This window comes from Arachis hypogaea, chromosome 13 (genome assembly GCF_003086295.3).
Source record: "Arachis hypogaea cultivar Tifrunner chromosome 13, arahy.Tifrunner.gnm2.J5K5, whole genome shotgun sequence".
NCBI classification, from domain to species: Eukaryota; Viridiplantae; Streptophyta; class Magnoliopsida; order Fabales; family Fabaceae; genus Arachis; species Arachis hypogaea.
The window spans coordinates 28,718,633-28,745,109 of record NC_092048.1 but is presented as its reverse complement, the minus strand read 5'-3'; the positions used below and the strand labels follow the sequence as shown (position 1 = coordinate 28,745,109).

General features: G+C 37.4%; 2 protein-coding genes across 3 annotated transcripts; both read left to right on the top strand.

Annotated features, from left to right (window-relative positions):
* Nucleotides 1-9,048: 9,048 nt before the first annotated feature.
* On the top strand, nt 9,049-13,764 carry LOC112737858 (G-type lectin S-receptor-like serine/threonine-protein kinase At4g27290). Of its 2 annotated transcripts, none has more exons than XM_025787993.3 (7): nt 9,049-10,552; nt 11,784-11,912; nt 11,989-12,146; nt 12,229-12,439; nt 12,541-12,778; nt 12,873-13,023; nt 13,386-13,764. In XM_025787993.3, exons 1-7 carry the CDS (start codon nt 9,301-9,303, stop codon nt 13,677-13,679), a joined length of 2,433 nt encoding a protein of 810 aa, XP_025643778.1. In that variant the 5' UTR covers nt 9,049-9,300; the 3' UTR covers nt 13,680-13,764. The 2 variants fall into 2 exon arrangements, 1 of the variants encoding a protein (XP_025643778.1); XR_003169120.3 differs by having other exon boundaries at nt 9,095-10,552; nt 12,956-13,023.
* A 4,509-nt stretch (nt 13,765-18,273) lies between these two features.
* Nucleotides 18,274-20,135, top strand: LOC112737857 (flavonol 3-O-glucosyltransferase UGT89B1-like). Its single transcript, XM_025787990.3, has one exon. The coding sequence runs from the start codon at nt 18,423-18,425 to the stop codon at nt 19,806-19,808; it is 1,386 nt and encodes a 461-aa protein (XP_025643775.1). The 5' UTR covers nt 18,274-18,422; the 3' UTR covers nt 19,809-20,135.
* Nucleotides 20,136-26,477: the final 6,342 nt, after the last annotated feature.

Here is a 26,477-nt window from a genome sequence, read left to right as displayed (position 1 = left end):
AATCAACAAGGCACTAACCCGCAACAATCGGCTCAATAATCAAGCTATTCACCACAAAAATTACAATTTCTCAACCTAGGGTTCATAGAATTAGAAACCTCTAAAGGAAAAATGCTTTCTTACCTTAACCCACTCGAATATAGGATAGAACCCACTTGAAATTTATGCTAGAGTATCCCTAAAGAACTAAAATCACAAGATTTTAACACTATGTATCCAAAAATACAAAATAGAAAAGAACTCAAAAACTGGATAGAGATTTCAGATTTATTCACCACAATATTTACATAGAATTGAAGAGGATGAGGAGAGCGATGTGTGGCCACAAACGACTCGTCAATCGGAGTTCCGTATCAAAAGTAATGGGCGAATGAAGATGGTGATGAATAGTGTTAGGATTCCTCTACCCCTTCTCTTCTCATATCCGCCCCTCACTCTCATAAATGGAGAATTGGTGCTGAAATGCTAGGTTTTGAGGCTTTTAAGCCTTGGACATGGGTCTAACATAGGCTCAGTTTAATCGTTTTAACCCGTTGGCCCAACTTTGGATCAAAATCTTTAAAATTGGTGCTTTAATTCGTATTCTAAATATTTTCACGTTTTCCAAATTATAAATTTTAATTTCTTAATCTTCTTTGCTCATATTTAATTTATTAATCAATTATTCATCATTTTTCTGGATTTTACACAATCTAGGAGTAGGAGACCAGAACGGTTACAATTTTAACAAAATATACCCTTTCTGTCTGTGGTTGCAAAGACAATTTTACTATGAGAGCGAGTCAACCTTAGGCACGTTTTTTCAAACTTAAGATGAGGGAGGGCATCTTCAAGACTAGGCAAAGGGATTCTGATGAGGAAGAGAAGCTCTAATTGGCTCATAGTCATCAGTAAGTGCCATGAGAAACTGTATGACATATGTTCGGTTGTGATAATCCTCATATGCCTTAGTATTTGTTGTATCTTTAAGAATAGATTCACAAGAGATCAATTGATCTCAAATAATTTTCATCTAAGCGAAAAAATAAAAAATCACTTGTCCACGGGATTGCTTAAGGCTATGAAGCTCCTTTAACAGTTGGTATTGATAGGAGAGGTTAGAAATAGTGTAACATTTTGCCAAAAGATTCCATAACTTTTTAGGAGTTTCAAAATGCTTGAATTGTAGATGAATGCATGGAGTAGAAGTGTTGTGAAACCAAGTGATAATCTGGTAATTTTTAATATTCCAATCTTCTAAATTCTACGCAAAATATTTATCAGCATCCTTCTTGGATTTGGAAGTCCCATCTTTTGATTTTTGAGTCACAGTCAATTTAACAGGACAAACAACATCACTAGTCACATAACACCATAATTTGCACCCTTTAAGAAATTCTCCCATAGTTTTAATCCAATGAGTATAGTTGCAAACATTAAGGATAACATGAATAAGCTGAAAAATATCCAATTTTTTCATAATAACAGATACAAAGATGAAAGAGGAAAGAAACTACAAGATCAAAGCAAAAATTGAGAAAACATAGGGCAAAATCGAAAAGAGCTCACAAAAAATCTTAGGGTGGGTCCGACTATCTGCCTCGTTAGCAAAGGAAGGACACGTGGTGACACCTAAGTAGAGCAAGAAAACACGTCAATGTTGACTCAGCGGGGTTTGATACACTGGTCAACGAATAGGTCAGGTTATGTAAGACACAGGTGGACATGGGTCGGTATGAGGCACAAATCGTAAGGATGTTCACGGGTACGGGTAATTTGATTATTCATCCAAAATCGATCCAAACCGATTATATTAATTTTAGACCCAATGGATAATCGAGTACAACCAGGTCGGACCCGATCAAATCCGACCTTAATTGGTTCGGGTATTGGTTCTGGGATTGTGAAACTCAAACCAATCCGATTACCCAATTAATTTAATATTAATTAAAAATAAAATCTAATTATATATACGCAAATTTATCTCTTAATCCTAAAGTCTTTCAAATTATGATAGTTATTTAAATTTGAATCGATGATATATTATTTTTTTAATATTATTATTACATATTTATAGTATATAGATGATTTTTTATTTTTTTCTAATTTTTATTTCAAATTTTTTTGAATTTCATTTTCAATCGGTACCCAATTATCCGAACCGATCCAATCTGGGTTTAATCGGTTTAGATTGGTTGGATCCACTCACTAAAAATCATAAATCTAAACCAATTAAAATTTAATCGGTTTGGTTATCATTTTTCTTCAAATCTAAACCAACCCAACCCGTGATACTCTTAGCGGATCATTGACACGTATGACGATTCTGGACCGTTGATCGTAGTTGTTGATCCAACGATGTTGGATGTGTCTGAAGGGGGATCAATGGAAGCGGACAATAACCTTGTAGCGGCGCTTCTAGAGATTTTTGGTGTCAGAGTTGTGTTCTTTGGACTCAAAATGACGAGATAAATATGATGATATGGTCGGTGACGAAATACAACATCGAAAAACAAAAAGAAAACACTACCCACAAAAAAAATAAAGGAATATAAACTAATTTTTATATAAAAAAAAAACCTATATTTAATGCCATGTTAAAAATAAGAGATAAATAAACTGAAAAAAAATATTATTTATTGTTGAGAATTATGTGAATAATACAATATACAAAAATAAATATAAGTGTTAAAAAAATTAAAATAATAAAAATATAATATTCTATTAATAAATATATAAATATACTAATTAATCTTAATTATACTCTAATACAAAGAATAAAAATTAAACTTCCAATTAGCTGTAATTCACGAGTCGATAAAAGGTGGTACCTTTCAAGTGATTTTGCAATCATATTAGTGATCGTCCAAGAGATATAAGGATTAAGAAAAATAATAGCATATCTTTAAGTTGAATCTTTTGAGTGTATTCATTACGGATTTGAGAAAAATTTACACCAGATTATTGTTGATTTTAGCGTGATATACGGTCTAATCTGAGTATTATGTAACCCAATTATATCTCCAAAAAGATGTGTTGGGATTGATAAGTTACGTTAGGTCAAGCTAGAGATACTAAACCATAAAAATTATAATTTTAATTTATCATATTCAAACATTCATCAGTTATTTTATGTTTTCCAAAGTGAAGTTCACGTAGGTAGCACTCTTTATAAATGACTTTTCCAACTGGCACGGAAGTTGCGGTTGATAACCGATTGACAACACACACACACACGCAAGTAGGATTTCTCTTTTCAATAATTAAAATAAATATATATTTTATTTACTAAAATATATAATTTTTAGTATTTTTATTAAAATGCACGTTATTTTTTATCTTGTTTACAGTATAAATAAAATAAAAATACACATAACTCGTTTTCACTATAAACGAGATAAGATATAGAATAGGATACGTGTATATTTTGTTTACACTGTACTTTTATTTCATTTACACTAGAAACGAGATACAAGATTATTTATGACGTTTATAGTGTAAATGAGATATGTTATGACAAATTTTCAGCAGCTATAAAAAGATGTGCAACCCTTTGTATTCTTCACAAATATTTCACTTCTTCTTCTATACCCTTTTTCTTCCGAAAAATAAGCCAAAATGTCTAGTAGTAGTGGTTATCTAGTTGTAATTGTGTATCCCAATTGCCATATGAGAAATAGTAATACTGGAGTAATATTTGAGTGTGATAATCCCATTTTGTTGCGTATCTGGCGCGTAGGTTCTTTTCCGGAGTTGAAGAGTCTGATATTGAATAGCGTCGGTGGTAGCGGGAGAAAAGAGATCAGAAAGGTGGGGTATAGGTTGCTAGTACCGATAGAAAACAGAGTTTTTCGATTTTGTCTGTTTTTCCTCCATGGCGACGAGCATGTGCGCTTGATGTTTGACATCCATGGATGAATCATAGCGGAGCAAGTGATGGAGCTTTTTGTGGAGGTTGGTTATTTCGGTGGCGGTGGATCTGGCCAGTCGGACTTTGTGCAGGATGACCCACCTCTCGCACCGAAATCGCTACTCATTGCTAATCCAGTGGAAGACATGGACGTTGATGGTGAGGACTCTGACAAGGAGTATGTTGCAGATAGCAACGAGAGTGGTTCTTCTGAAGATGATGATGAGGAGGAGTTTGTACCAGAGACTTCGGTCGAGGCATCATGTCGGTATCTTCTGCCTGTCTTGCACCCAATTCTGGCCTTGTCATCTGTACTCAGTCACTATCATACATTGGATCTAGACGCAATGCAAGAGAAAAATCCATTTTCCAACATGGGTGAAGATTTTTACAACTTGGACGGTGGTGTGGAGTTGCGGGTTGGGCACATATTCAAAAACAGAGATGTAGTAATGCAGGGTGTGAAGAATTACAGTATTCACAGAAGTGCTAAGTATCGAGTCATGGAGTCGGATAGATTAAAGTATCATGGGCATTGGCAGAAATCTTAAGCAGGATGTCCTTGGCATCTCCATGTTGTTCTCCGACAGAATCTCGGATTAGTAAGTTCAAGTTTAATTATGTTCTATATTCTCATTTATCATTGTTATGCTTGTTGTACATCTCAACCACAGTTGTTTTATTTCTTTAGGGAGGTGCATAGGGTTGGAGGAGCGTACACATGTTTAGCACCCACCATGTCTCAGGACCACTGACAGTTGGACAGCAGTCTCATCTACCGTGCCATCCTCCCGTTCATACAATCTTCACCATCCGTTAGCATCTCTGTCCTACAAAGTACAGTTAGGCAAAGCTATCACTTCAAATCCTCATATAGAAAGGTCTGGATGGCAAAGCAAAAGGTTATTGCCCAGATATACGATGATTGGAAGGAGTCATACAATAAGGTACTGAGGTTGCTGCAAGCACTATAGAGTTGCTGTCCCGAAACGATATGTGAGATCAGGGCTGTAACCTACTATGATGGGCACCTTATGGTGCGTGATTGCAGCATGTTTGATAAGGTAGTTTGGGCCTTCCCTGCTTGTATGGAGACTTTCAAGCATTGAAAGTCGTTCATCTCCATCAATGGCACGCATCTGTATGGCAAATATGGTGGTGTTTTGCTTATTTCAGTGGCACAAGACGATAACAGCAATATCCTTCCTATAGCCTTTGCAATTATTGAGTCTGAGACCACGAAGTCCTGGTCTTTCTTCCTTACCAATCTGAGGCGACATCTGACTCCACAGCAAGGCCTGTTGATTATTTCTGACAGATCCTAGGCGATCAAGGCTGCACTGAGAGCTGACGATAGTGGGTGGCAGCCTCCTAGAGTGTTCCTGCGAGGCCAAACCCTGTCCCTCTGGGGCGCTGCAGCTCCTCCTCACTCTCTAACACCCCTCTCTCTCTCTCTTGGTAAGCCTCCGGGTGTCTGCCCGAACCTCCCTAGCCTGCCGACGATGGTCAGGGACGTCTTGGAGAAAATGTAGAATGTCCCTCTACTGGCTAGCAGTAGGCTGCACGTCTTTCGGTAAGTCCAACAGCTTGGGGTCATCAAGCACATTCTTCCGAAATAAGTGTCTAACACGGCAAGCCTTCCGATACCAATCCCAGTACTCCTGCGTTGGTCGATAGTTTATGCACGGCTGGATGGGTATCCGGTGTCCCTCCTCAAACCGACCCCTCCACTGATCGTACCACTCACAAAGCTTGGTAGGCCACCAGACGTTCTCTCCCCGTCCTGTGGTAGTCAGGAACCTGTCAACATTAAGCGAGTCCCCTGCTCGCCATTAAACTGGTGCTTATTTCGGTCAACATGGTAAAACTCAACTATGTTGAAGCAGACGAGGGGAGCAACAGACATCCATATCCCCACTCCACCTTGCCCTCCAGCCATAGCAGGTAGATGTCCTGCAGTGCAAGGTCATCGTAGGGAGTCCACAGGAACTACAATGGACGTTGTGAAATGATCATTAGTGATAAGGGCTAAGAAAGTTTGAATAATTTATGCAACTTTGACCAAATAAAAGGGTAACTCGCTTATCTCATCCCACAGTAATTGATCCAATGCCCAATGCCATCACAGGACTCTCTATTCGTGCTAGTCCCTGCTCTTCTGTGTCATATCTGTCAACCTATAGACATTTGCAAGAATAACCACTATTCAATTAATTGCACATCATATTGAATTACGTAAATAAAGAATAATAAAACCGTAGTGAACAATTACCTCGTAGCCATGGAGTACATGTAAACCTGTCACTCAAGTGGACACTATTGAGAAAATCTGTGGTATATCCAAGATACTAGCAGAGGAGTGCACCTTGCGATGTCTATGATGGAGCAGTGTGCTGCAGAGCATAGGAAATGGTACGCCCATACTAGCACTGCAGATCCCCAAAACAGAGAACGGCACCTCTGAAAGTCATCTAGTAGTGGGAGCCACCGGAGATGGACTTGATTATTTGACCTATCAATCATCAGATAACCTTCAATCATCAATAGTATATAGCACCTCGCGTACTGTCGGAGAGTGGCTGGATCATCTGTATCAAATATCTGTCGGAGTCGCTCCCAAAGCCATGCCAGCTTGAGGGAGAAAGACTACTTCCTATGTGCACCCTACCACTGGATTGCAGGAGGCTTGGCACCGAGTAGCCGCTCCACCAACTTCCAAGTCTCGGTCCCATACCACGTGTGAAAATCACAGAAGCACTCACCCACTGGCTCTCTATTTGTGCGTAGCCCGAGATGGTATGCGACGTCTTGGAGGGTGATGGTGCACTCACCCCACGAAAAGCGAAAAGTGTGGGTCATAGGACGCCAGTGCTCCACAAATACTGTGATCAGAAAGTTATCAAATATGAAATTTCTGAGTGGTACGGCGTCGCCGAAGCCAGCCTCCATCAGGTAGGGGACAATGGCGTCCAGTGATGGAAGTGTGTGACTCACTCTTTTAGGAAGAAGTAGACGAGGACTCTGGAGAACAATAAAAAAATCCGAATAAAAAATGTGTAAATCTATCAAGCTATAAAAATTTTACAATAAAAAATTAATTTGAATTATAAGTTAAACTATTTTAACAAATAACGATAAATATTTACCTTTAAATTAATTTAAGTAAAAATATTTATTTAAATAATAAATAACTAAATTAATAAACATCTATATAATGTAATTTAAATAAAAATATTTAGTTAAATAATTAATAACAACATTCATTTCTCATCTCCTTCATAACTTACATTAAGTAAAAATATTTACTTAAATAACTAACAACAAATAAATATTTAATAACAAAATTAAAATAAACTATTTACTTAAATATTTAATAACTAAAAAAATAAACATCTTGTTACTTAATTAAGTTAACTAAAAAATATTTAATTAAATAATTAATAACTAAGTTAATAAACATATACTTAATAATTTAGTTTAAAAAAAACAAATCTAAATAAATATTTAACTGACAAATCTATTTTAAAGTATGCCTAAAATTATATACTATCATTTAAACCATTGCTAACAATATATTCATTCGTCCAACATATATTGCATACTACTTCTATAAAATTAAAGTACCCTAAGTATGGTTACATATGTATGTTTTAACATAAATATAAAACAAAAAACAACACAAACCTCAAAGTCGATTGCTCCTGTGATGTGCCATGTCAGTCGGTTGATATCCGCATCTTGTGCATCGGTGCGCGCCATAATCTCATGTAAACTTAATATAACTACATCGTTTCGTCCCTTATTTTGTTTACAGTGTAAACGAGATAAGAAATAAGGTTCATTTTAGTAAAAATGCTATAAATTACATATTTTAGTAAATAAAATATTTATTTTATTTATTTAAAAAAAATCCCACGCAAGCAATGACGGGAGAGTAATTTTTCACTATATTGATTTAATATAAAAAATTTATTAGATAAAAAATAAATAAATAAGTAAATATAATAGCATAAGAATTTTGTATCTTATGAAAGATAATAAAATCCCTCCCAACCCATTTAATTCATCAATTTTATACAAGAGATTATAGAGTTGAAATGTACCTCAACAATATTAGTAAAAAATATTTTATAAAAGATTTTTTTTCAATATATTTATATAATATTTTTTCCATAAAATTTTATTATGACATTTTCAATGAATATTTTAAAAATATTTATTAACAAAACTTTTTGTATAAATAAAAATGTACAGTTTCAACTTTCAAGGGCTTTCAGAAATTAAAATATTCCTTTCAAAAGTCTCAGCTGCTTATGCCTAATGGGCAGCGCTCATCAATAAAGACTTTTCTAACATCCATTTTGCCCACGGAGTTGACTGAACACCAAATTTAATAATTTATGTTTAACTACTCCTTTAATTCTTTGTTTTTTATATTTGTCAATTTAGTTTAAATTTTTCTCTAATAATTTTTTAATTTAATTTTCATGAAATAATAATGTCAAATTTTTTTACATACATATCTAATTACATATTGTACCAAATAAAAATAATTTTTTTTCTTTTATAATCACTGCTTAAATAGTTATACAAAACAAGAATATGATTATTAAAAATTATATGATTGGATGTCCGTTATAATTTACAATGTTAGTAATTAAAATTAAATTTTTTTTTGTAAATTTCTTATTGAAGTACTCATTATACTATGAATTATTTGTAAACACGTTAAAATTATTTTATTGTTATATCTTCATTAATTAAATTTTTTGACAATATGTATTCAATTACGTATTGTACCAAATAAAAATATATTTTTTCTTTTATAATCACTGCTTAGATAGTTATACGAAACAAGAATATGATTATAAAAAAATTATATGATTGGATGTCGTTATAGTTTACAATGTTAGTAATTAAAATTAAAATTTTTTATGTAAAATTTCTTATTGAAGTACTCATTATACTATGAATTATTTGTAAACACGTTAAAATTATTTTATTGTTATATCTTCATTAATTAAATTTTTTGACAATATTACTTTTTAAATTATTCTTAAATTTAAATTTTTTAAATAGCTATATTTTCAATAAAAATATCGCATAAAGAATAACGGAAGAATCACCACTTAATACATTTCTTTTCCCTTTCAGGAGCTGACACTTCTCTGTTTAAACTTTAAACCAAGAGAAGTAAGATGTGATACCATACCGTATACATTAATGTCTTGACCTTGAGAGTTACATAACTTTTGGTCTTTTCGATATACATTACAATATTCCAAACATAATTTTAAAGCGACTCTCTTTATGACCAAATTCTACATGATCTTATACCCGTACATGAAATTTAGAGCTGAACTTTTCAATAACCTTAGTCCTTATGAATAATAACCGATGCAAATCAAAGAATGGCAAGCTATAACGTATTTTTTCTATGCTCCCTCTTATTCTCCTTCTCCGCCATGGTCATTAGTCTAACAACCATCACTCCAAATACATCAATTTATTACAACGAGACACTGATTTCCGCAGCTAGAATTTTCGAAGCTGGATTCCACAGCTTTGGAAATTCACAGAACCTATACTTCTGTATATGGTACATGAATATTTCACCTAGAACAATTGTTTGGGTAGCAAACAGAGACACCCCCGTGAATACCTCTGAAGCAACGTTCAAAGTCAGCAATGGAGGAAATCCAGTTCTAATTGATGGATCAGGGACCGTAATTTGGTCTTCCAATGCAACAGAAACCGCAGCGGATCCTGTTCTGTTGCTGTTAGACACAGGGAACATGGTTGTGAGGAAAGGAAATAGTAGCAGCGGGAATATTTTGTGGCAGAGTTTTGATTACCCCGGCGACACGCTACTCCCGGGGATGGTGCTTCGCGTTAATCGAGTCACCGGAGTATACAATTCTTTGAGGTCTTGGAAGAATTCAGGTGATCCTGGAAGTGGTGAATTTTTGTACCACTTAGATGGTCATGGTTTTCCACAACTGGTTATTGGAAAAGGTTCATCAACATGGTTGTATAGGATAGGTTCTTGGACCGGGTTATTCTTCAGTGGAGTTCCTTGGGAAACACTCTACAGGTACTTCAATTTTTCCTTTGTACTAAATGATCAAGAAGTTCACTTCGGATATGAGCCAAGAAACGCTTCAATTGTTTCTAGATACATGATAACACCTCTGGGAACCGTGCAACGGTTTCTATGGTCTTCTGAGACCAAAACTTGGCAGCTTTTTCTTGCTGGTCCACAGGATCAGTGTGATAATTATGGTTTGTGTGGCGAAAATTCAGAGTGCAATGTTAATAACTCTCCACAATGTGATTGCCTTGACGGTTTTGTGTTAAAGTCTGCTGGGAATTTGAACGGTGGGTGTGTTAGGAAGGTGGATCTGGATTGTGATGAGAGAGATGGGTTTGTGCCGTACAAAGGAGTGAAGTTGCCGGATACTTCTTCGTCGTGGTTCGATAAGAGCATGAACTTGCAGGAATGTGAGGAGAAGTGCTTGAAAAACTGCAGCTGCACAGCGTATGCAAGTTTAGATGTTAGAAATGGCGGAAGTGGATGCATCATTTGGTTTAATGGCCTCGTCGACATGAGGTCAGAATCTGAAGGGCAAGATATTTTCATTAGAGTGGCTGCTTCAGAATTAGGTATATACATCCTATTATATTTTTTTTCCTTGCATCTATATTTTTTTTCTTTCCTAGTAGCATAGTACTTAATGACCATTTTATCACAATAACATGAACTAAATTCCCATAATAGTCCCTCAAATTCACGACTTTCACTAATTTAGTCTTTTAAATTCTAATTACACTGTAGTAGTTTTTGAGATTGAGTTCTGAGCACCATAGCGTGGCAAATGAGTGCCAAATTATTTTTATTTTTGTTGAGTTAGTACCCAAAAGGAGTCTAAGAACCACTGTAGTATCCGAAGCTCAATCTCAATCTCAAGAACCACTATAGTGCGATTGAAATCTGAAGAATCAAATTGGTAAAAGCTGTAAATCCGAGGATTTCTATAAGAATTTAGTCCACTAAGTCACTAACGTAACATCTAAATAAGTTTCTTCCATTAACAATTCATGGTTGAATTCACATAAAGGTGGCACTGTCTCACGGCAAACAGGGTCAAGGGCCAAAGTGTCTATCTTTTTCTCTCAAGAGCCGCACCGTCGTTCGAATAAATGGATAAGAATCAGCTTGATTGTTTAACTGTAATTCTATAAATCATTATTATATATGCATACCAAACAGGTTTTAACTCTCAAACTGGTCATCTAATAAACTATGATGATGTATGAATTGGTCTCGACATTTATGCTGGGTTGGTTGTGTTCTTAATTTTCCTTCACAGCAAACTAAATTTAATTTTAGATGGACCCAGGAGTCAGGCGGATTTAGATGACAATTTGACTAATATTTATTGTTTCCCGCATGAAATACCCAACTAGATTGACCAAGTCTTGTTCTGCCATCAGAAGATGCATGCGCATAATGATTGAAACTTCTAGACCGTCATAAGAATAATGCATGTTTAAGATTGTAAGCATAATTCAGTTTAATCCTTAACTTCTTAAATTGTTTAAGTTAATCCCTGGAAGTTACACTTCATGATTTAATTTAATCTCCCCTAAAAGATTGAAGAGAGACTAAATGTAGTCTAGGGGACTAAATTGAGTTACAAAATATAATATAATCTTAGCACTAAATTAAGCATGCTAAAAAGTTAGGGACTGAACTAAGTCATAATTACAATTTCAAGGATTAACAATATGATCAATATTGCAAGTAGAAAATAGAAACATAAAAAAAAAATGATAAGAACATATCCCTGTGTTCTACTGAAACTTGCTAGTAACAGTTCTATTAACATGTAAGGAAATTCAAGGAGTAAAGCAAACAAGAAAAAGCTAGCAGGGATTTTGGTAGGAAGTGGAATAATCATATTGGGGATCCTAATTGCTGGATATGTCATCTATGTAAGGAGAAAGAAACATGAGAAGCCAGGTAAGTTTTGAAATAATTTTAGTTTTACCTCTTTTATAGATGACACTGTCCTTGGTAAGTCTTGTACCATTTTCAGGTGAGGACACAGGGATTAACCAGGTGAATCAGGTTCAGAAATATGAGAAGGAAGATATTGAATTACCCACATTTGATTTTTCAACCATAGCTAATGCAACTGATCACTTCTCTCCCAGTAACATACTAGGGGAAGGTGGATATGGACCTGTTTATAAGGTGACAAGATTTTAGCATCTTTGTAATGATAAATCCATATGCAGAGTCCAAAATTCTAACATCATAAGATAACGATCAACAGGGTGTGCTAGCAAATGGGCGAGAGGTAGCCGTGAAGCGGCTCTCATTGAAATCTGGACAGGGACCCCAGGAATTCAAAAATGAGGTTACACTGATTGCCAATCTTCAGCATAGAAATCTTGTGAAACTTCTTGGTTGTTGCATTGACAATGATGAGAGAATCCTAATCTATGAATACATGCCAAACAGAAGTTTGGACCATTTCATTTTTGGTTTGACCTTCTACCCTCTCTGCATTTGTAATTAGTTGTTAAACCTTACGATGAATATAAAGGTTTCATGATAAACTATTAAATGGAAAATTTAATGTCAGATCAAACTGGAAGCAAAGTTTTGCATTGGAATATGCGTTTGCATATTATAAGTGGAATTGCTAGAGGGCTTCTTTATCTTCATCAAGATTCAAGACTAAGAATTATTCACAGAGATCTAAAGACCAGTAACATTCTCCTTGACAGTAACATGAATCCAAAAATATCAGATTTTGGATTAGCGAGGGTTTTTGGAGGTGATCGTGTAGAGGCCAACACAATAAGAGTAGTAGGAACTCAGTAAGAATGCTAAAATTGGAGTCAATTACTATATTATAAATTCACAATACTTAATTTCTCATTATCTTTATTTTGTTTTCCTTTTATGTTACAGTGGTTATATGCCTCCTGAGTATGCTGTTTATGGATCTTATTCAGTTAAGTCTGATGTCTTTAGCTTCGGTGTTATTGTGCTAGAGATGCTTAGTGGGAGAAAGAACAGAGAATTTTTTGAAGAGCAACATCATCATAACCTTCTTGGACATGTAAGCCTAAAGTGAACATTTTGTCACAACTTTCTACTTTCTCTGATGCATTATATACGTCATTTTAGTTATTAGCATACTACTTAAAAGAATTTAAAATTAAGAATTGATTGATATTGCTTGTAAGATTACCGTTTTTTAATAACTCATTTATAGTTATATTATGTTTAACATTGTGCAGATGGTAAAATGAAAAATATTTAAGAAATATTATATTGGAATGCAAGAACGATAGTATGTTGACCTGTACAGAGTGTCACACTATTAGTTGATTCAAGCACAAGTTGGTTATTATGAATATTAGTCAACTTCTTTAAGTGAGTATTAGCATCATATTTCTCTTATACTCGAATGTATTTCAGGCATGGAGATTGTGGAGTGAGGGTAGGCCATTGGAACTTATGGATAGCTTTATGAGAGATTCAGTTATTATATCAGAAGTGATAAGGTGCATTCACATAGGGCTATTGTGTGTGCAAGAGAGGCCAGATGATAGGCCGGACATGTCTTCTGTTGTTCTAATGTTGAATGGTGAGAGAGCATTGCCTAATCCAAGGCAACCAGGGTTTTATCCACATGAAGTGGGTTCTTCAACAAGCAAACATGAACTCTCTTCCACTAATGAAATTTCCATTTCATTGATAGAGGCAAGATAGAAGATATCTGAAAAATTGAGTATTGAAATAGAAAAATATTGAGTGCCAATATTTTTTATTAATGTCAGCCAATATTTTGAGTCAATATCTTATTTTTATATTATTTAAATTTAAAATTTAATTTTTAATATTTAAAATTAATTAAATTTTAACAAAAAATACTAAATTCTGTTAATCATCCAATATTGTTCGTTAAAATATTTGTCATGAAATAATAAATTGCAAGAAAAAAAAAAAAATATATATATATATATATATATATATATATATATATTGTGTAAAAAGATGAGCCATTTATATTTTAAAAAGGGCTAATTTTTTAGGATATCGTAAAATGATGGTATAATACGAAGATATTATGCAAATTTAGTATAATGCGTCGATATGGAGATAGGTCGGTGCTAGAACAAATAGTTACTTACGATTTGAAGAAGTGATAAAGATAACACAAAACATGATTAACGATTTGAGAAAGGACAAAATTTTGTCCTCACTAAAATCAGAAGTCACGATTTATATTTGGAATCTCTAACACAAAAAAAAATCGTTAGTGCCGATTTTTTTTATTGACAATTTTATTTTTTTATTTTTAAACGTTAGTAACGATTAGTGTATTTTCTTTTAAAGAGAGTTTGTGAATGTAATTTCTTGTGAGTGTTTAAATTTTTTTCTCTTCTTCTCTTGTTTCTACTCTTCTCGCTTCTTTTCCTTCTTTTGTTGTTTCATTATTTTTCTTTTTCTTTTTATTCTAAGTTGTATGTTCATTTTTTTATCACTATAATATTTAGTTTATTTGTTTTATTTATTAAAAGAGAGTTTTGACAAGAAATGGATAATAATATTAGTTTAAATTTTTTTTATAATGGTCAAATTTTATCAAAAACACCTGAAGTTGTTATTTCTCTATACGTAATAATCCATGTATATCTATTGTTTATTTTACAGGAACGTTTCGAGGAGTTTAAGAGTTTTATTTACTAAAATATAGATCCTCATATGCCAAACGTTGAGTGATAGCGGCTATTTGTTGAGACATGGTTTTGTTCTGAGCCAAAATAGCATCCAAGGCATCCAACTCTATAACACCTCTTCACAGTTTTCTCTGAGGAGTATAAATATTGATTATTGGCCACCATCTCTATCAAATCCAAGGCCTCATAAGTGGTCTTCATATGCAAGGAACTTCCTGCAGAGTTTTCCAGAGAAAGTTTAGAAGTTGGAGTGATACCATCATAGAAAATCTGTAATTGTACTCAATCTGCAAATATATCCGGAGGGCACTTCCGTATCATAGTCTTGTATCTCTTCCAAGCTTTATAGAGAGACTCTCCTTCAAACTAGCTGAATGTCAGTCCTCAACCTAGTCAACCTCTAAGGCAAAAAAATTTGGTTAAAAAACTTACTAACTAAATCCGCCCAGGTTACTATACTCTCCTTAAGTTGTGTCTCAAGCCACTGACTAGCTCGGTCCCTAACAGCAAAAGAGAATATAACATCAACTGGTAAACCTCAGCAGAAACTCCATTGGTCTTGACTGTATCACATATCCTCAGAAAATTGGATATGAAGAGATTAGGATCCTCCTGCGGACTTCCACTGAACTAACAATTTTGTCGAACCAGAGATATGAGTTGAGATTTCAACTCAAAGTTGTTCACATGTACAGTCGGGGGTACAATACTTTCCACACAACTCCTGAAATTGGGGTTAGTATAAGACTCTAGAGTTTTTCTACCAAGTGGGGCGTTGTTGGGGTTATTGACCACAAGATTTTCAGTATTTTCAGCCATACTGAATTTAGTTTCCTCTTCAGACTCGTCCCCAAAGATCTCGTGAACTTCTTGATCTCTAGCTTGTTTCCTTTGCTTTCGAAGAGTTCTTTCAATTTCAGCATTGTACATAAGAGATTCTTTATCCTTGTTCCTCTACATAAATAAATAGAACAAAGAAAAGTGAGATTTTCAACATCACGGTGAAAAAAATCCCAATAAAGTACACGAAAAATGGAAGAAAAAGAACTAAATTAAATTAAGCAAAAGGGACGAAAAGTTAAAAGAAAATAAGGCTAAAAGAAACGAAAATTAAAAGGTAATAAAAATGAACTCAAACTAAAATAATGTAAAATAAAATAGAATAAAATAACAACTAAATAAAAGTCAAACAAATAAAAAGGTTTAATATAGGTAACAAATCAACTGGTAGTTGTTAGTCACAGTTAATTCCCGACAACGGTACGAAAAACTCGGTCGTGAAAATTCACAATCCACAACTTAACGGCAAATGTACCAGGTCGTACCAAGTAATAAACTCAAGTGAGTGAGTATCGATCTCACGAGGATTACTAATGTCCTTTGTTATAATGCAGTCGTCTGTGGTGTGTCAATATTTTTTTGTGAAAATTACAGTATTTAGACTTGTCCACATATCGATGATCTTGATAAGTTCCTGCTTTGTTTGGGGTTTAATTAGTTTGGAGTGTAAGATGTCTTTGATAATGCCTCCCTCTTGGTGTTGAACGAGTGTATGTGTCAAACTTTGGGGTTAATTAGTTTGAACGACTTTCGATCCTCCTTATTGTTTTGATGTTTGTTACGTTTGTTTTCTTCTCGGCCAGCAGAGATAGGTCCTTCTACTCTCTGGATTTATTGAATCTCTTCTATTTCAATTTGATTCGTTGCTTTCTCTAGAAATTCGGTTAGTGTTTTTGGTTTTATCACTGCTATGGTCTCCTGGAATTTTCTAAGACAAATCCCACTCTTCAGCGCATGTAGGTGGACATTTGGGTTGAGGTTCGATATCTCCATGGCCATCTTAGCGAATCTCGTCATATAGTCTTTAAGTCTTTCATGTTATCCTTACTTTATGGTGTTGAAAAAGTGTGAGTCATATACATAGATCTTTGAGGCTACAAAGTTGTTGACAAATAGATTGGCCAACTCATCGAAAATTGATATAAAACCTATAGGTAAATCAAAAAACCAAATCAAGACAGCACCATCTAAAAAGGTGAGAAATGTACAACAAAAAATTAGATCGGATATACCGTTCATGAACATCATCGAATAAAATTGTGACGTGGATATTGGGGTCACCAATTCCCTCATATGGTTTCAATGTTGTAAGTAGAGTGAAGTTTCTAGATATTTGGAAACCCATCATTTCTTTTAAAAAATGGTTGCTTCTTTTTGTTGACGACTTTGGGGTGGCTACCACCGCGGTCTTGACTTCCGAGGTGTGCTTATCTTCGTTGCCGCCATTATCAGGATTCTTTTAGTCCTCTTCATCGCTTCGGCCATTTTGCTTTTGATTTAACAACTCAATCATCTTCTAAAACTCTGTTTGCAATGATTCATTGATAGCCAATAATTCGATCTCGACGGAAGAAAGAGGAGGTGGATTTTGTTCTTCCACCATCAATTAAAGACTTGCAACAAAGAGGTACAGACGAACAGAAGAAGTAATGGCGGGGTTAGATGAAATTCGGTCTCATGTTGGATGTCAAATATTCCTGGATAGTAAGCTTTGAGTAATGTATATAACTTATTTTGTCCAGAATTAAACTCATCTTCGTCTGAGATGAATGAGATATATGTCTGCTCTATGAGAATGGACAATGACAAATACCTATAAAAATGTTTTGACACTCAAATAAATAAAAATAAAAAATGAGTATAATATTATTCAAAATAAATAGTGTACTTTCTTTTTTTTCCCTCTAGAGGTTCATATTTAAAAAGTTGCTATATTATAGAACGATTTTTTGTTGACGGAGGATTTTGGTAACCGCCTTAAACGGGTTTGAAGTGATTTTGTTATAGCTAATACTTCATGCTGCTGAATTGCACGTTGTCTTTATTTTTATGGGAGCTACTCAAATGAAGATGCAAAAAACATCTTTTTATGAAGATGTTTTGTATAAAAGTGTGATTTATTAATTTGGCCACACTTCAAATAAAAACAACACTTTTATAACATATCAAAATCTAACCTTACAATCCATCATCTAAGGGTCAAAAAGAAAAATCATCACATGAAGACAATTATAATATCTTCATGGGAGTACCCACCTATTTTTATTTGGGTCGGAAACTAACGAATCACTAATTAAGGACACTTTTTATATAAAAAATAGTGATAAAATTCACCAACTCATTCGAAGATTATGAATTATGCATCATCATTCTAATTTTTCTAGTTTTGGACAAAGACTCTTGATATTTTTCCTTTTCATTAGTCTTAATTTTAAGTAATAGAAATCTACTATATTCTATTAAACTTCATTCTACCCAACTGCAGTACCGGAAGCCACCAAAGTTATCATCTCATATTTTCATGGTATTTTCAATTGATACCAATTTTAAATTGTAAGGTGCCATCTAGGGGGAACTATCTAGACAAAATTTGGCCACTAAATAATTAAGCAACTCACATATCACGTATGCGATGCCGTCAGCACTTACAAAAGTTGACAAGCAATTCAATAAAATAAAAAAGTAAGCAACTAGCGTATACGATGCAAACAGCGGTTCGGCACTGTCCGCACTGAGAGGTAACGTAACTCATGAGTCAAAACGTTGGAGAAAACTATTAATATGCAAATCACCATGCAATCATTATTCATACCAACTTTTCTCCAAATTTTATTCTTTTCCTTTTATAACTCGAAGCTGAATATCTTAGGAAGTATATTAACGAACCACGCTCTCCTTCGTCTCCGTTTCCCGTTAGAATCCAGCTCCAAACATGTCTCCAACAAAGACCCACGTCCTCGCATACCCCTTTCCCTCTTCTGGTCACTTAATACCCCTCTTAGACCTGTGCAAGGCCTTAGTCTCTCGTGGCATAAACGTCACCGTTTTGGTTACTCCGCCGAACCAACCCTTAGTCCCATCCAATTACTCCCCACTTCTCCAAACACTCGTCCTCCCGAACCTTCAATTCCCAAATCCGAACCAAAACAGGCTCGTAGCAATGGTCACCTCCATGCGCCAAAACCACTACCCGATCCTTCTCGACTGGGCCATGACTCATCCTTTACCCCCCAAAGCCATCATCTCAGACTTCTTCCTCGGCTGGACCCACTACCTCGCCCGTGACCTCCATGTGCCACGCCTCGTCTTCTCTCCTTCTGGCGCCTTCGCACTTTCCGTCTCTTTCTCCCTTTGGCGCGATCTTCCCCAAATCGAAAACAACGACGTCGTTTCGTTCCCGAAACTGCCGAATTCCCCGATTTACCCCTCGTGGCAGCTCACATACCATTTCAGGGAGAGCAAGAGAGGAGAATTTGAATGGGAATTTCACAGGGAAAACATGCTCCTGAATCTAGAAACATGGGGCATCGTTTTCAACACTTTCACTGAATTGGAGCGCATTTACCTCGACCATGTAAAGAAGGAGCTAGACCATGAGAGGGTCTGGGCCGTAGGTCCAGTTCTTCCTAATCCGGAAGACGGTTCGATCGGATCGGAATGCCGCGGTGGTTCAAGCACTGTGAACCACGACGATCTCATAATGTGGCTCGACTCGTGCGAGAGCGGTTCGGTGGTGTATGTCTGCTTCGGGAGCCGTACGGTTCTTACGAGTGAGCAGATGGAGGTGCTGACGCAAGCATTGGAACTCAGCGGCGTCCGTTTCATATTGTCCGTGAAGGATCTTGACACGCGACACGTGGAACGGGACCACCGTAACGTTCTAAGTGGACTCGCGAATCGGGTGGGGAAGAGAGGGTTCATCATCCAGGGATGGGCCCCGCAGATGGTAATACTGAGTCACCGTGCCGTGGGCTCGTTCTTGACTCACTGCGGGTGGAACTCGACGCTGGAAGGAGTGGTCTCCGGTGTTGTGATGCTGACTTGGCCGATGGGTGCGGACCAGTACACTAATGCGAAGCTGTTGGTGGACCAGTTGGGCGTGGCGGTTCGAGCGGCGGAGGGGACGGAGAATGTTCCGGAACCGAGCGAGCTGGCGAGGAAGATAAAGTGGTCGTTGGAGAGAACTACAAAGGAGAGGGTAAGGGCTGAGGAGCTGAGAGGTAAGGCTTTGAGTGCGATCAATAAGGATGGGAGCTCCCAGGAACAGTTGGATAAGCTGGTGGAAAAGCTAAGTGAGATCAGGGTTGTTCAAGCGTGATGGGTAGAAATTAGAAAAATTTTATATATTGATGAACAAATTTGATATTATACTGCATGATGTTTGTTAAATCAATGCAACTAGGTATCCTCCTGATATTGAGCAATTGAAAAATCAATGTTTTATTTCCTTCGTTCACATAACTTAGTATTAATTCCATCTTTGTCAGATTTTCTTAGGTTTTTTTTGTTTTGATTACCAGAATTTACATGGTGGAAGCTTAATTTTCATATATACCTTACAAGTACTTGTATCAGCGTTTGAGGGCAAGATAACAGTGAAAGTTCACATACTATAACAATTATAATCAAATTCTTTATGTAGTAATCATAGACTTTATTTTTATTTGTTTTATCCTATTTTCACTCGTTACCCTCTAGTTTAGCTCTTTTTTCTATTGAATTTTGTTATGAACTATCAAAAATTGTTTTGGAGTACCTTGAAATATATATATGAATATGCATTATGCCAGGAATTTTTTTATTTTATATATAAAAAGATTATACTTTGAAAGTATGGTAAAAAACTAAAAATATATTTTTATTTTATAAAAAAATAGGTCACATTTTTAAAGTATATCAATAGTTTTACAACTAAGTAAGATTACCAAGTTCACATCTAGGAAAGCTTCTAAAAGCTTGGCACTAGGTTCCATGGTAGGCACGCCTTAAAAGTGCGGTGATGGGTTGATGACAATTGCCAGACTTTAAAAGCAGGGCAATAATAGGCCTCTATCAACAATACTAGAGTAAGACTCCCGTCCGGGACGGTAAATTAATAAAAATATCAAAATATATTTTAATAAATATTATATTATTTAAATGTTAATTAAAATATACACAAATTGATATTAAATTTGATATATTTTTTAATAAAATATTTTATAATACAATAATTGTTCTACGAAAGTTTTTTGTATTTATTTTAATTAATCAACTTAGTTTTTTTATATGATATTTATTTTCTTTTTTTATTTTTAGTTATTGTTAAAGTTGTTTCTTTTTACTTTTTATCACATGTTCTAGTTAAGATATATTCTTTTTGAATTGTTGACATATATGCATTTTTTATTGTCTTTTTTTGTTTATCTTTTTTTTTTTGGATTCGTTAACTTTTTTTTCTCCTTAATCTTTTTATTAGTATATCATTTAGGTATCATGATATTACTGTTAGTGAAATTTCTATAATCAATAAATAATATAAATAAATATTTTAAGTAAATAATTTTTTTATAATATTATTTATTTTATTTGTTGCAATAGAGGTTGAATTTTAACATTTTTTGTTGACAAATATCTTGGAACAATATATTATTTTTTAAAACTAAAATTATTTACTTTGACTTCAAATATAATTGGTGTTCATACCCTGACCCAATAATAAAGGCCCAGGATCAAAGCAAAGAAGCCCAACCCAAAGGGTTGGCCCTCACCCAATACCAGCCTTCATCCCAAGAAGTCAGTACTGAACACGACCTGCTCCAAAGAAGTCGGATACGAGAGTTAGCTGGCAGATAACACTCATTCGAATGAGTAACTGCCCCTAGAAACTCTCTAACCACTTCATAGAGCCATATCTTAACCTCCCTAAGATATGGGAACGGTTATCCACCTAAAAAGGTGGCACTACTTCAGCGGTGGTTATTGGTTCACCACTATAAATACACTGACACCATTCAGGTATCGCTAAGTTCCAATACTCTCTAACCTGCTCACACTCTTGCTAACTTAGGCATCGGAGTGTCTTTGCAGGTACCACCCCCCATTCTCTCGCACGTACAAGTCGGACGGAGGAGCACCGAATAACAGATCCACTCTAAAGCCACCTCCTTCATCCGTTTGGGCTAACCAACGCCATCCAGCCCATTAATCTCCGGTTACCCACCGTAACATTGGCGCCGTTGCCGGGGACCCGAGAGATCAACCAGTGATGGCGGATAGATCCCCTGAAGAGGGTCATGTGGAGACAGATTCTAAACAAGAGAATCTGAACACTGGAAACAATGAGGCAGATCAGACCCTTCACCAGGAAGCCAATGATCAACACAGGGAAGGCACCTCCGGAATCAAAAACCCGAAGGTAAATTCCTCGGAGGGGCGCGAATCAGAAAAAGGAGGGCCATCCCACACAATCGAACTCATGGGATTAGTCCACAGTCGCCTCGAGCAGCTAGAACAGGAACGGGAACGACAAAAGGAAACCGAAAAGAACCTAAAAGAGGAGATGGAGCGACGAAAAGAGTTAGAAAGAAAACTCTTAAAGTTAGAATCCTCCCTCAAAGGTCAGAACTCCCACGACGGTAGAGAAGATTCACCCTTAGGGGAGAAAGATCCTTTTAGCGAGGACATAATGAGGACAAAAGTTCCGAGAAACTTTAGAAGTCCCGATATGGACCTCTACGACGGAACCACTGATCCAAAGCATCATCTGAGCAACTTTAAAAGTCGGATGTATCTGGCTGACGCTTCTGACGCTACGCAATGCAAAGCTTTTCCGACAACCTTGTCAAAAGCAGCGATGAAGTGGTTCGACAGCCTCCCTCCGAGGTCGATTACCAGTTTTGAAGACCTCTCAAGAAAGTTCTTGATGAGGTTCTCCATCCAGAAAGACAAAGTAAAACATGCACCAAGTCTCCTGGGAATAAAGCAGGAGGTCGGGGAGTCCTTACGGGCCTATATGGAAAGGTTCAACAAAGCATGTTTGGAGATTCAAGACCTGCCTACCGAAGCAGTCATCATAGGGCTAGTCAATGGTCTTAGAGAGGGTCCCTTCTCACAGTCCATATCAAAAAGACACCCCGCCTCTTTAAGTGATGTACAGGAAAGAGCTGAAAGGTACATCAATATGGAAGAAAATGCTAGGCTAAGAGACCCGAATTGGCGACCTGGTCACCCTCCCTCAACGAAAGAGAGGGAGAGGGAAGCTAAGAAGAAGGAAGAACTCGGCCTCGATAGGCCAAGAAAATATCACTCTTACACTCCACTGAAAGTTCCTGTAGTGGATGTATACAGAGAAATTTGCAATACCGAAAGGCTGCCTCCTCCCAGGCCCATTAAAAATAAAAGAGGGGGGAGCCGCGGTGATTACTGTGAGTACCATAAGATATATGGGCACTCTACAAACGATTGTTACGACCTTAAAAATGTGATAGAAAAGCTGGCCAGAGAAGGTCGGCTTGACAGATATCTCATAGAAAGGTCGGACAGCCATGGAAAAAGAAAACGAGATGATATGGAGAGAAGAGATCCACCACTACAAACTCCGGAGAGACATATCCATATGATCTCAGGAGGGTTTGCGGGAGGGGGACTCACAAAATCTTCTCGCAAAAGACATCTCAAGAGAGTTTACCAGGTCGGAAAGGGGTCATCCGACCTTCCGACCATTTCATTCACAAAGGAAGATGGGCGAGGAATAATTCCTGGGCACGACGACCCAGTGGTAATTACCATGATCCTGGCAAATGCCCATCTCCACAGAACACTAGTAGACCAAGGAAGCTCAGCGAACATCCTCTTTAAGCCCGCTTTCAACAAACTAGGGTTAGACGAGAAAGAGTTAAGAGCCTACCCCGACACCTTGTACGGATTAGGCGACACGCCAATAAAGCCACTAGGATTTTTGCCCCTCCATACCACCTTTGGAAAGGGGGAAAAATCAAAGACTCTGAGTATAGACTTCATAGTCATCGACGTGGGGTCGGCCTATAATGCTTTAATCGGCAGAGCTACCCTTAATCGACTCGGAGCGGTGGTATCGACACCCCACCTCTGCATGAAATTCCCGACCTCAGCGGGGATAGCAACGGTGAGGGGAGACCAGAAGTTGGCAAGGAAATGCTACAATGAAAGCCTAAACCTGAGAGGAAAAGGCAAAGTAGTTCACACAATAGAGCTCGGTGGAGCAAGGATTAAAGAAGAACTGCGACCACGACCCGGAGGAAAAACCGAGGAGATTCAGGTCGGAGAAGAGGAAGGAAAAAACACTCACATAGGAACCAACCTGGGGGAAACCCTAAGACAAGAGTTGACTAAGCTCCTAAGAGATAATTCCGATCTCTTCGCCTGGAAGGCCTCCGACATGCCTGGGATAGATCCCGAGCTCATGTCCCACAAGCTCTCGGTCTACTCGGGATCCCGACCTATACAACAAAGAAGACGCAAACTCGGCCCAGAGCGAGCTCTAATAGTAGAGGAGCAAGTACAAGCGCTCCTAGAAGCCGGTTTCATCAGAGAAGTCAAATATCCAACATGGCTAGCCAATGTGGTGCTAGTCAAAAAAAAAAAATGGTAAATGGAGAATGTGCGTCGACTATACCGACTTAAATAAGGCATGTCCCAAGGACCCTTATCCACTACCAAGCATTGACACCCTAGTAGACTCTAGCTCGGGGTATCAATACTTGTCATTCATGGACGCCTACTCGGGGTATAACCAAATCCCGATGTATGAACCAGACCAGGAAAAGACATCATTCATCACGCCCAGAGCTAACTTTTGCTACGTGGTCATGCCATTTGGATTGAAAAATGCAGGGGCCACATATCAAAGGCTGATAAATAAGGTGTTTGCCCCTCACCTAGGGAGCTTAATGGAAGTGTACGTCGACGACATGTTGGTAAAGACCAAGAAAGAAGCCGACCTCTTGTCTGACCTTTCACGAGTCTTTGACACCATAAGGTTGCACGGGATGAGACTAAATCCTGCAAAGTGCGCCTTCGCGGTGGAGGCAGGAAAATTTCTAGGATTCATGCTAACACAAAGAGGGATCGAAGCCAATCCCGACAAGTGTAGAGCTATCCTGGAAATGAAAAGCCCGACTTATTTGAGAGAGGTCCAACAGCTGAATGGCCGGCTAGCAGCTCTCTCCAGATTTTTGGCAGGATCAGCACTAAGATCCCTTCCGCTGTTCTCCCTATTGAGAAAGGGACACCAGTTTGAATGGACTCCCGAATGTGAGGAAGCGTTCCAGGAGTTCAAAAAGTTTCTGAGCCAACCTCCTATTTTGACCCGACCTGTAGCCGGAAAAGACCTCGTCCTATACCTATCCGTGGCAGACAAGGCTGTCTCAGCAGCCTTGATAAGAGAAGACGAGGACGGTCAACACCCCATCTATTTCATCAGTAAAGTTCTACAGGGCTCTGAACTAAGGTATCACAAATTAGAGAAATTTGCCTACTCCTTAGTGGTAGCCTCTTGAAGGCTACGGCCTTACTTTCAAGCTCACACAATAAGAGTCCGCACGAACCAACCCATGAAGCAAATCCTCCAAAAGACGGATGTTGCAGGAAGAATGGTTCAATGGGCAATAGAGCTCTCCGAGTTCGACTTGAAGTACGAAACTCGGACGGCGATTAAAGCCCAGTGCCTCGCCGACTTCATCGCAGAATATGCAGGAGATCAAGGGGATAAACCAACTACATGGGAACTCTATGTAGATGGATCCTCCAACAAAACAGGAAGCGGTGCAGGAATAATATTGGTAGATGAAAGGGAACCCAGATAGAGGTTTCCCTCAAGTTTGAATTCCCAGCTTCAAATAATCAGGCAGAGTATGAAGCCTTGATCGCAGGATTGAAGCTGGCAGAAGAAGTCGGTGCTACGAAGGTGATGATATACAGCGACTCCCAAGTGGTGACCTCCCAAATAAGTGGAGAATATCAGGCAAAGGACCCAAACATGAAGAGGTACTTGGAAAAAGCTTTGGAGCTCCTGGGGCGCTTTGCAGAAACCGAGGTGAAACACATAACTCGGGATCTAAACAGCAGAGCAGACGCCCTATCCAAGTTAGCAAGTACCAAGTCAGGAGGAAATAACAGAAGCCTGATTCAAGAGACTCTCCAGGAACCTTCAGTGGTAAAAATGGAAGACAAACAAGAAGTCTTTGAAGTGGTCGGATTAAACCTTGGATGGATGAACCCCTTAGTCGAATACCTGAAATTCGACATCCTCCCTAAGGAGGAAAAGGAGGCCCAGAAAATCCGAAGGGAAGCACAACACTATACCTTGGTGAAAAATATTCTCTATAGAAGGGGGATATCAACACCATTGTTAAAGTGTGTACCGACCTCAAGAGCCACCGAGGTATTGGAGGAGGTACATAGTGGAATCTGCGGGAACCATCTCGGAGTAAGATCATTAGCCAGAAAGGTGATCCGAGCCGGATTCTACTGGCCAACCTTGCAGAAAGATGCCACAGACTTTGTGACAAAGTGCCAACCGTGTCAAATGCATGCAAATTTCCACGTGGCCCCCCCAGAGGAGCTCATTAGTATCACCTCCCCATGGCCCTTCGCAAAATGGGGAATGGATTTGTTAGGTCCTTTTTTCCAGGCGCCAGGACAAGTCAAATACCTAATAGTGGGAATAGATTATTTCACAAAGTGGATAGAAGCAGAACCACTGGCCACCATCACTGCACAAAGAAGCCGGAGGTTCCTCTACAAAAATATAATCACAAGGTATGGGATACCTTATTCCATTACCACAGATAACGGAACCCAGTTCACCGACTCCACTTTTAGAAGCCTAGTAGCCAGTATGAACATCAAACACCAGTTCACCTCAGTGGAACACCCACAAACCAATGGGCAAGCCGAAGCAGCCAACAAAGTCATACTGGCGGGGCTGAAGAAAAGATTACAAGATGCGAAAGGAGCTTGGGCTGAA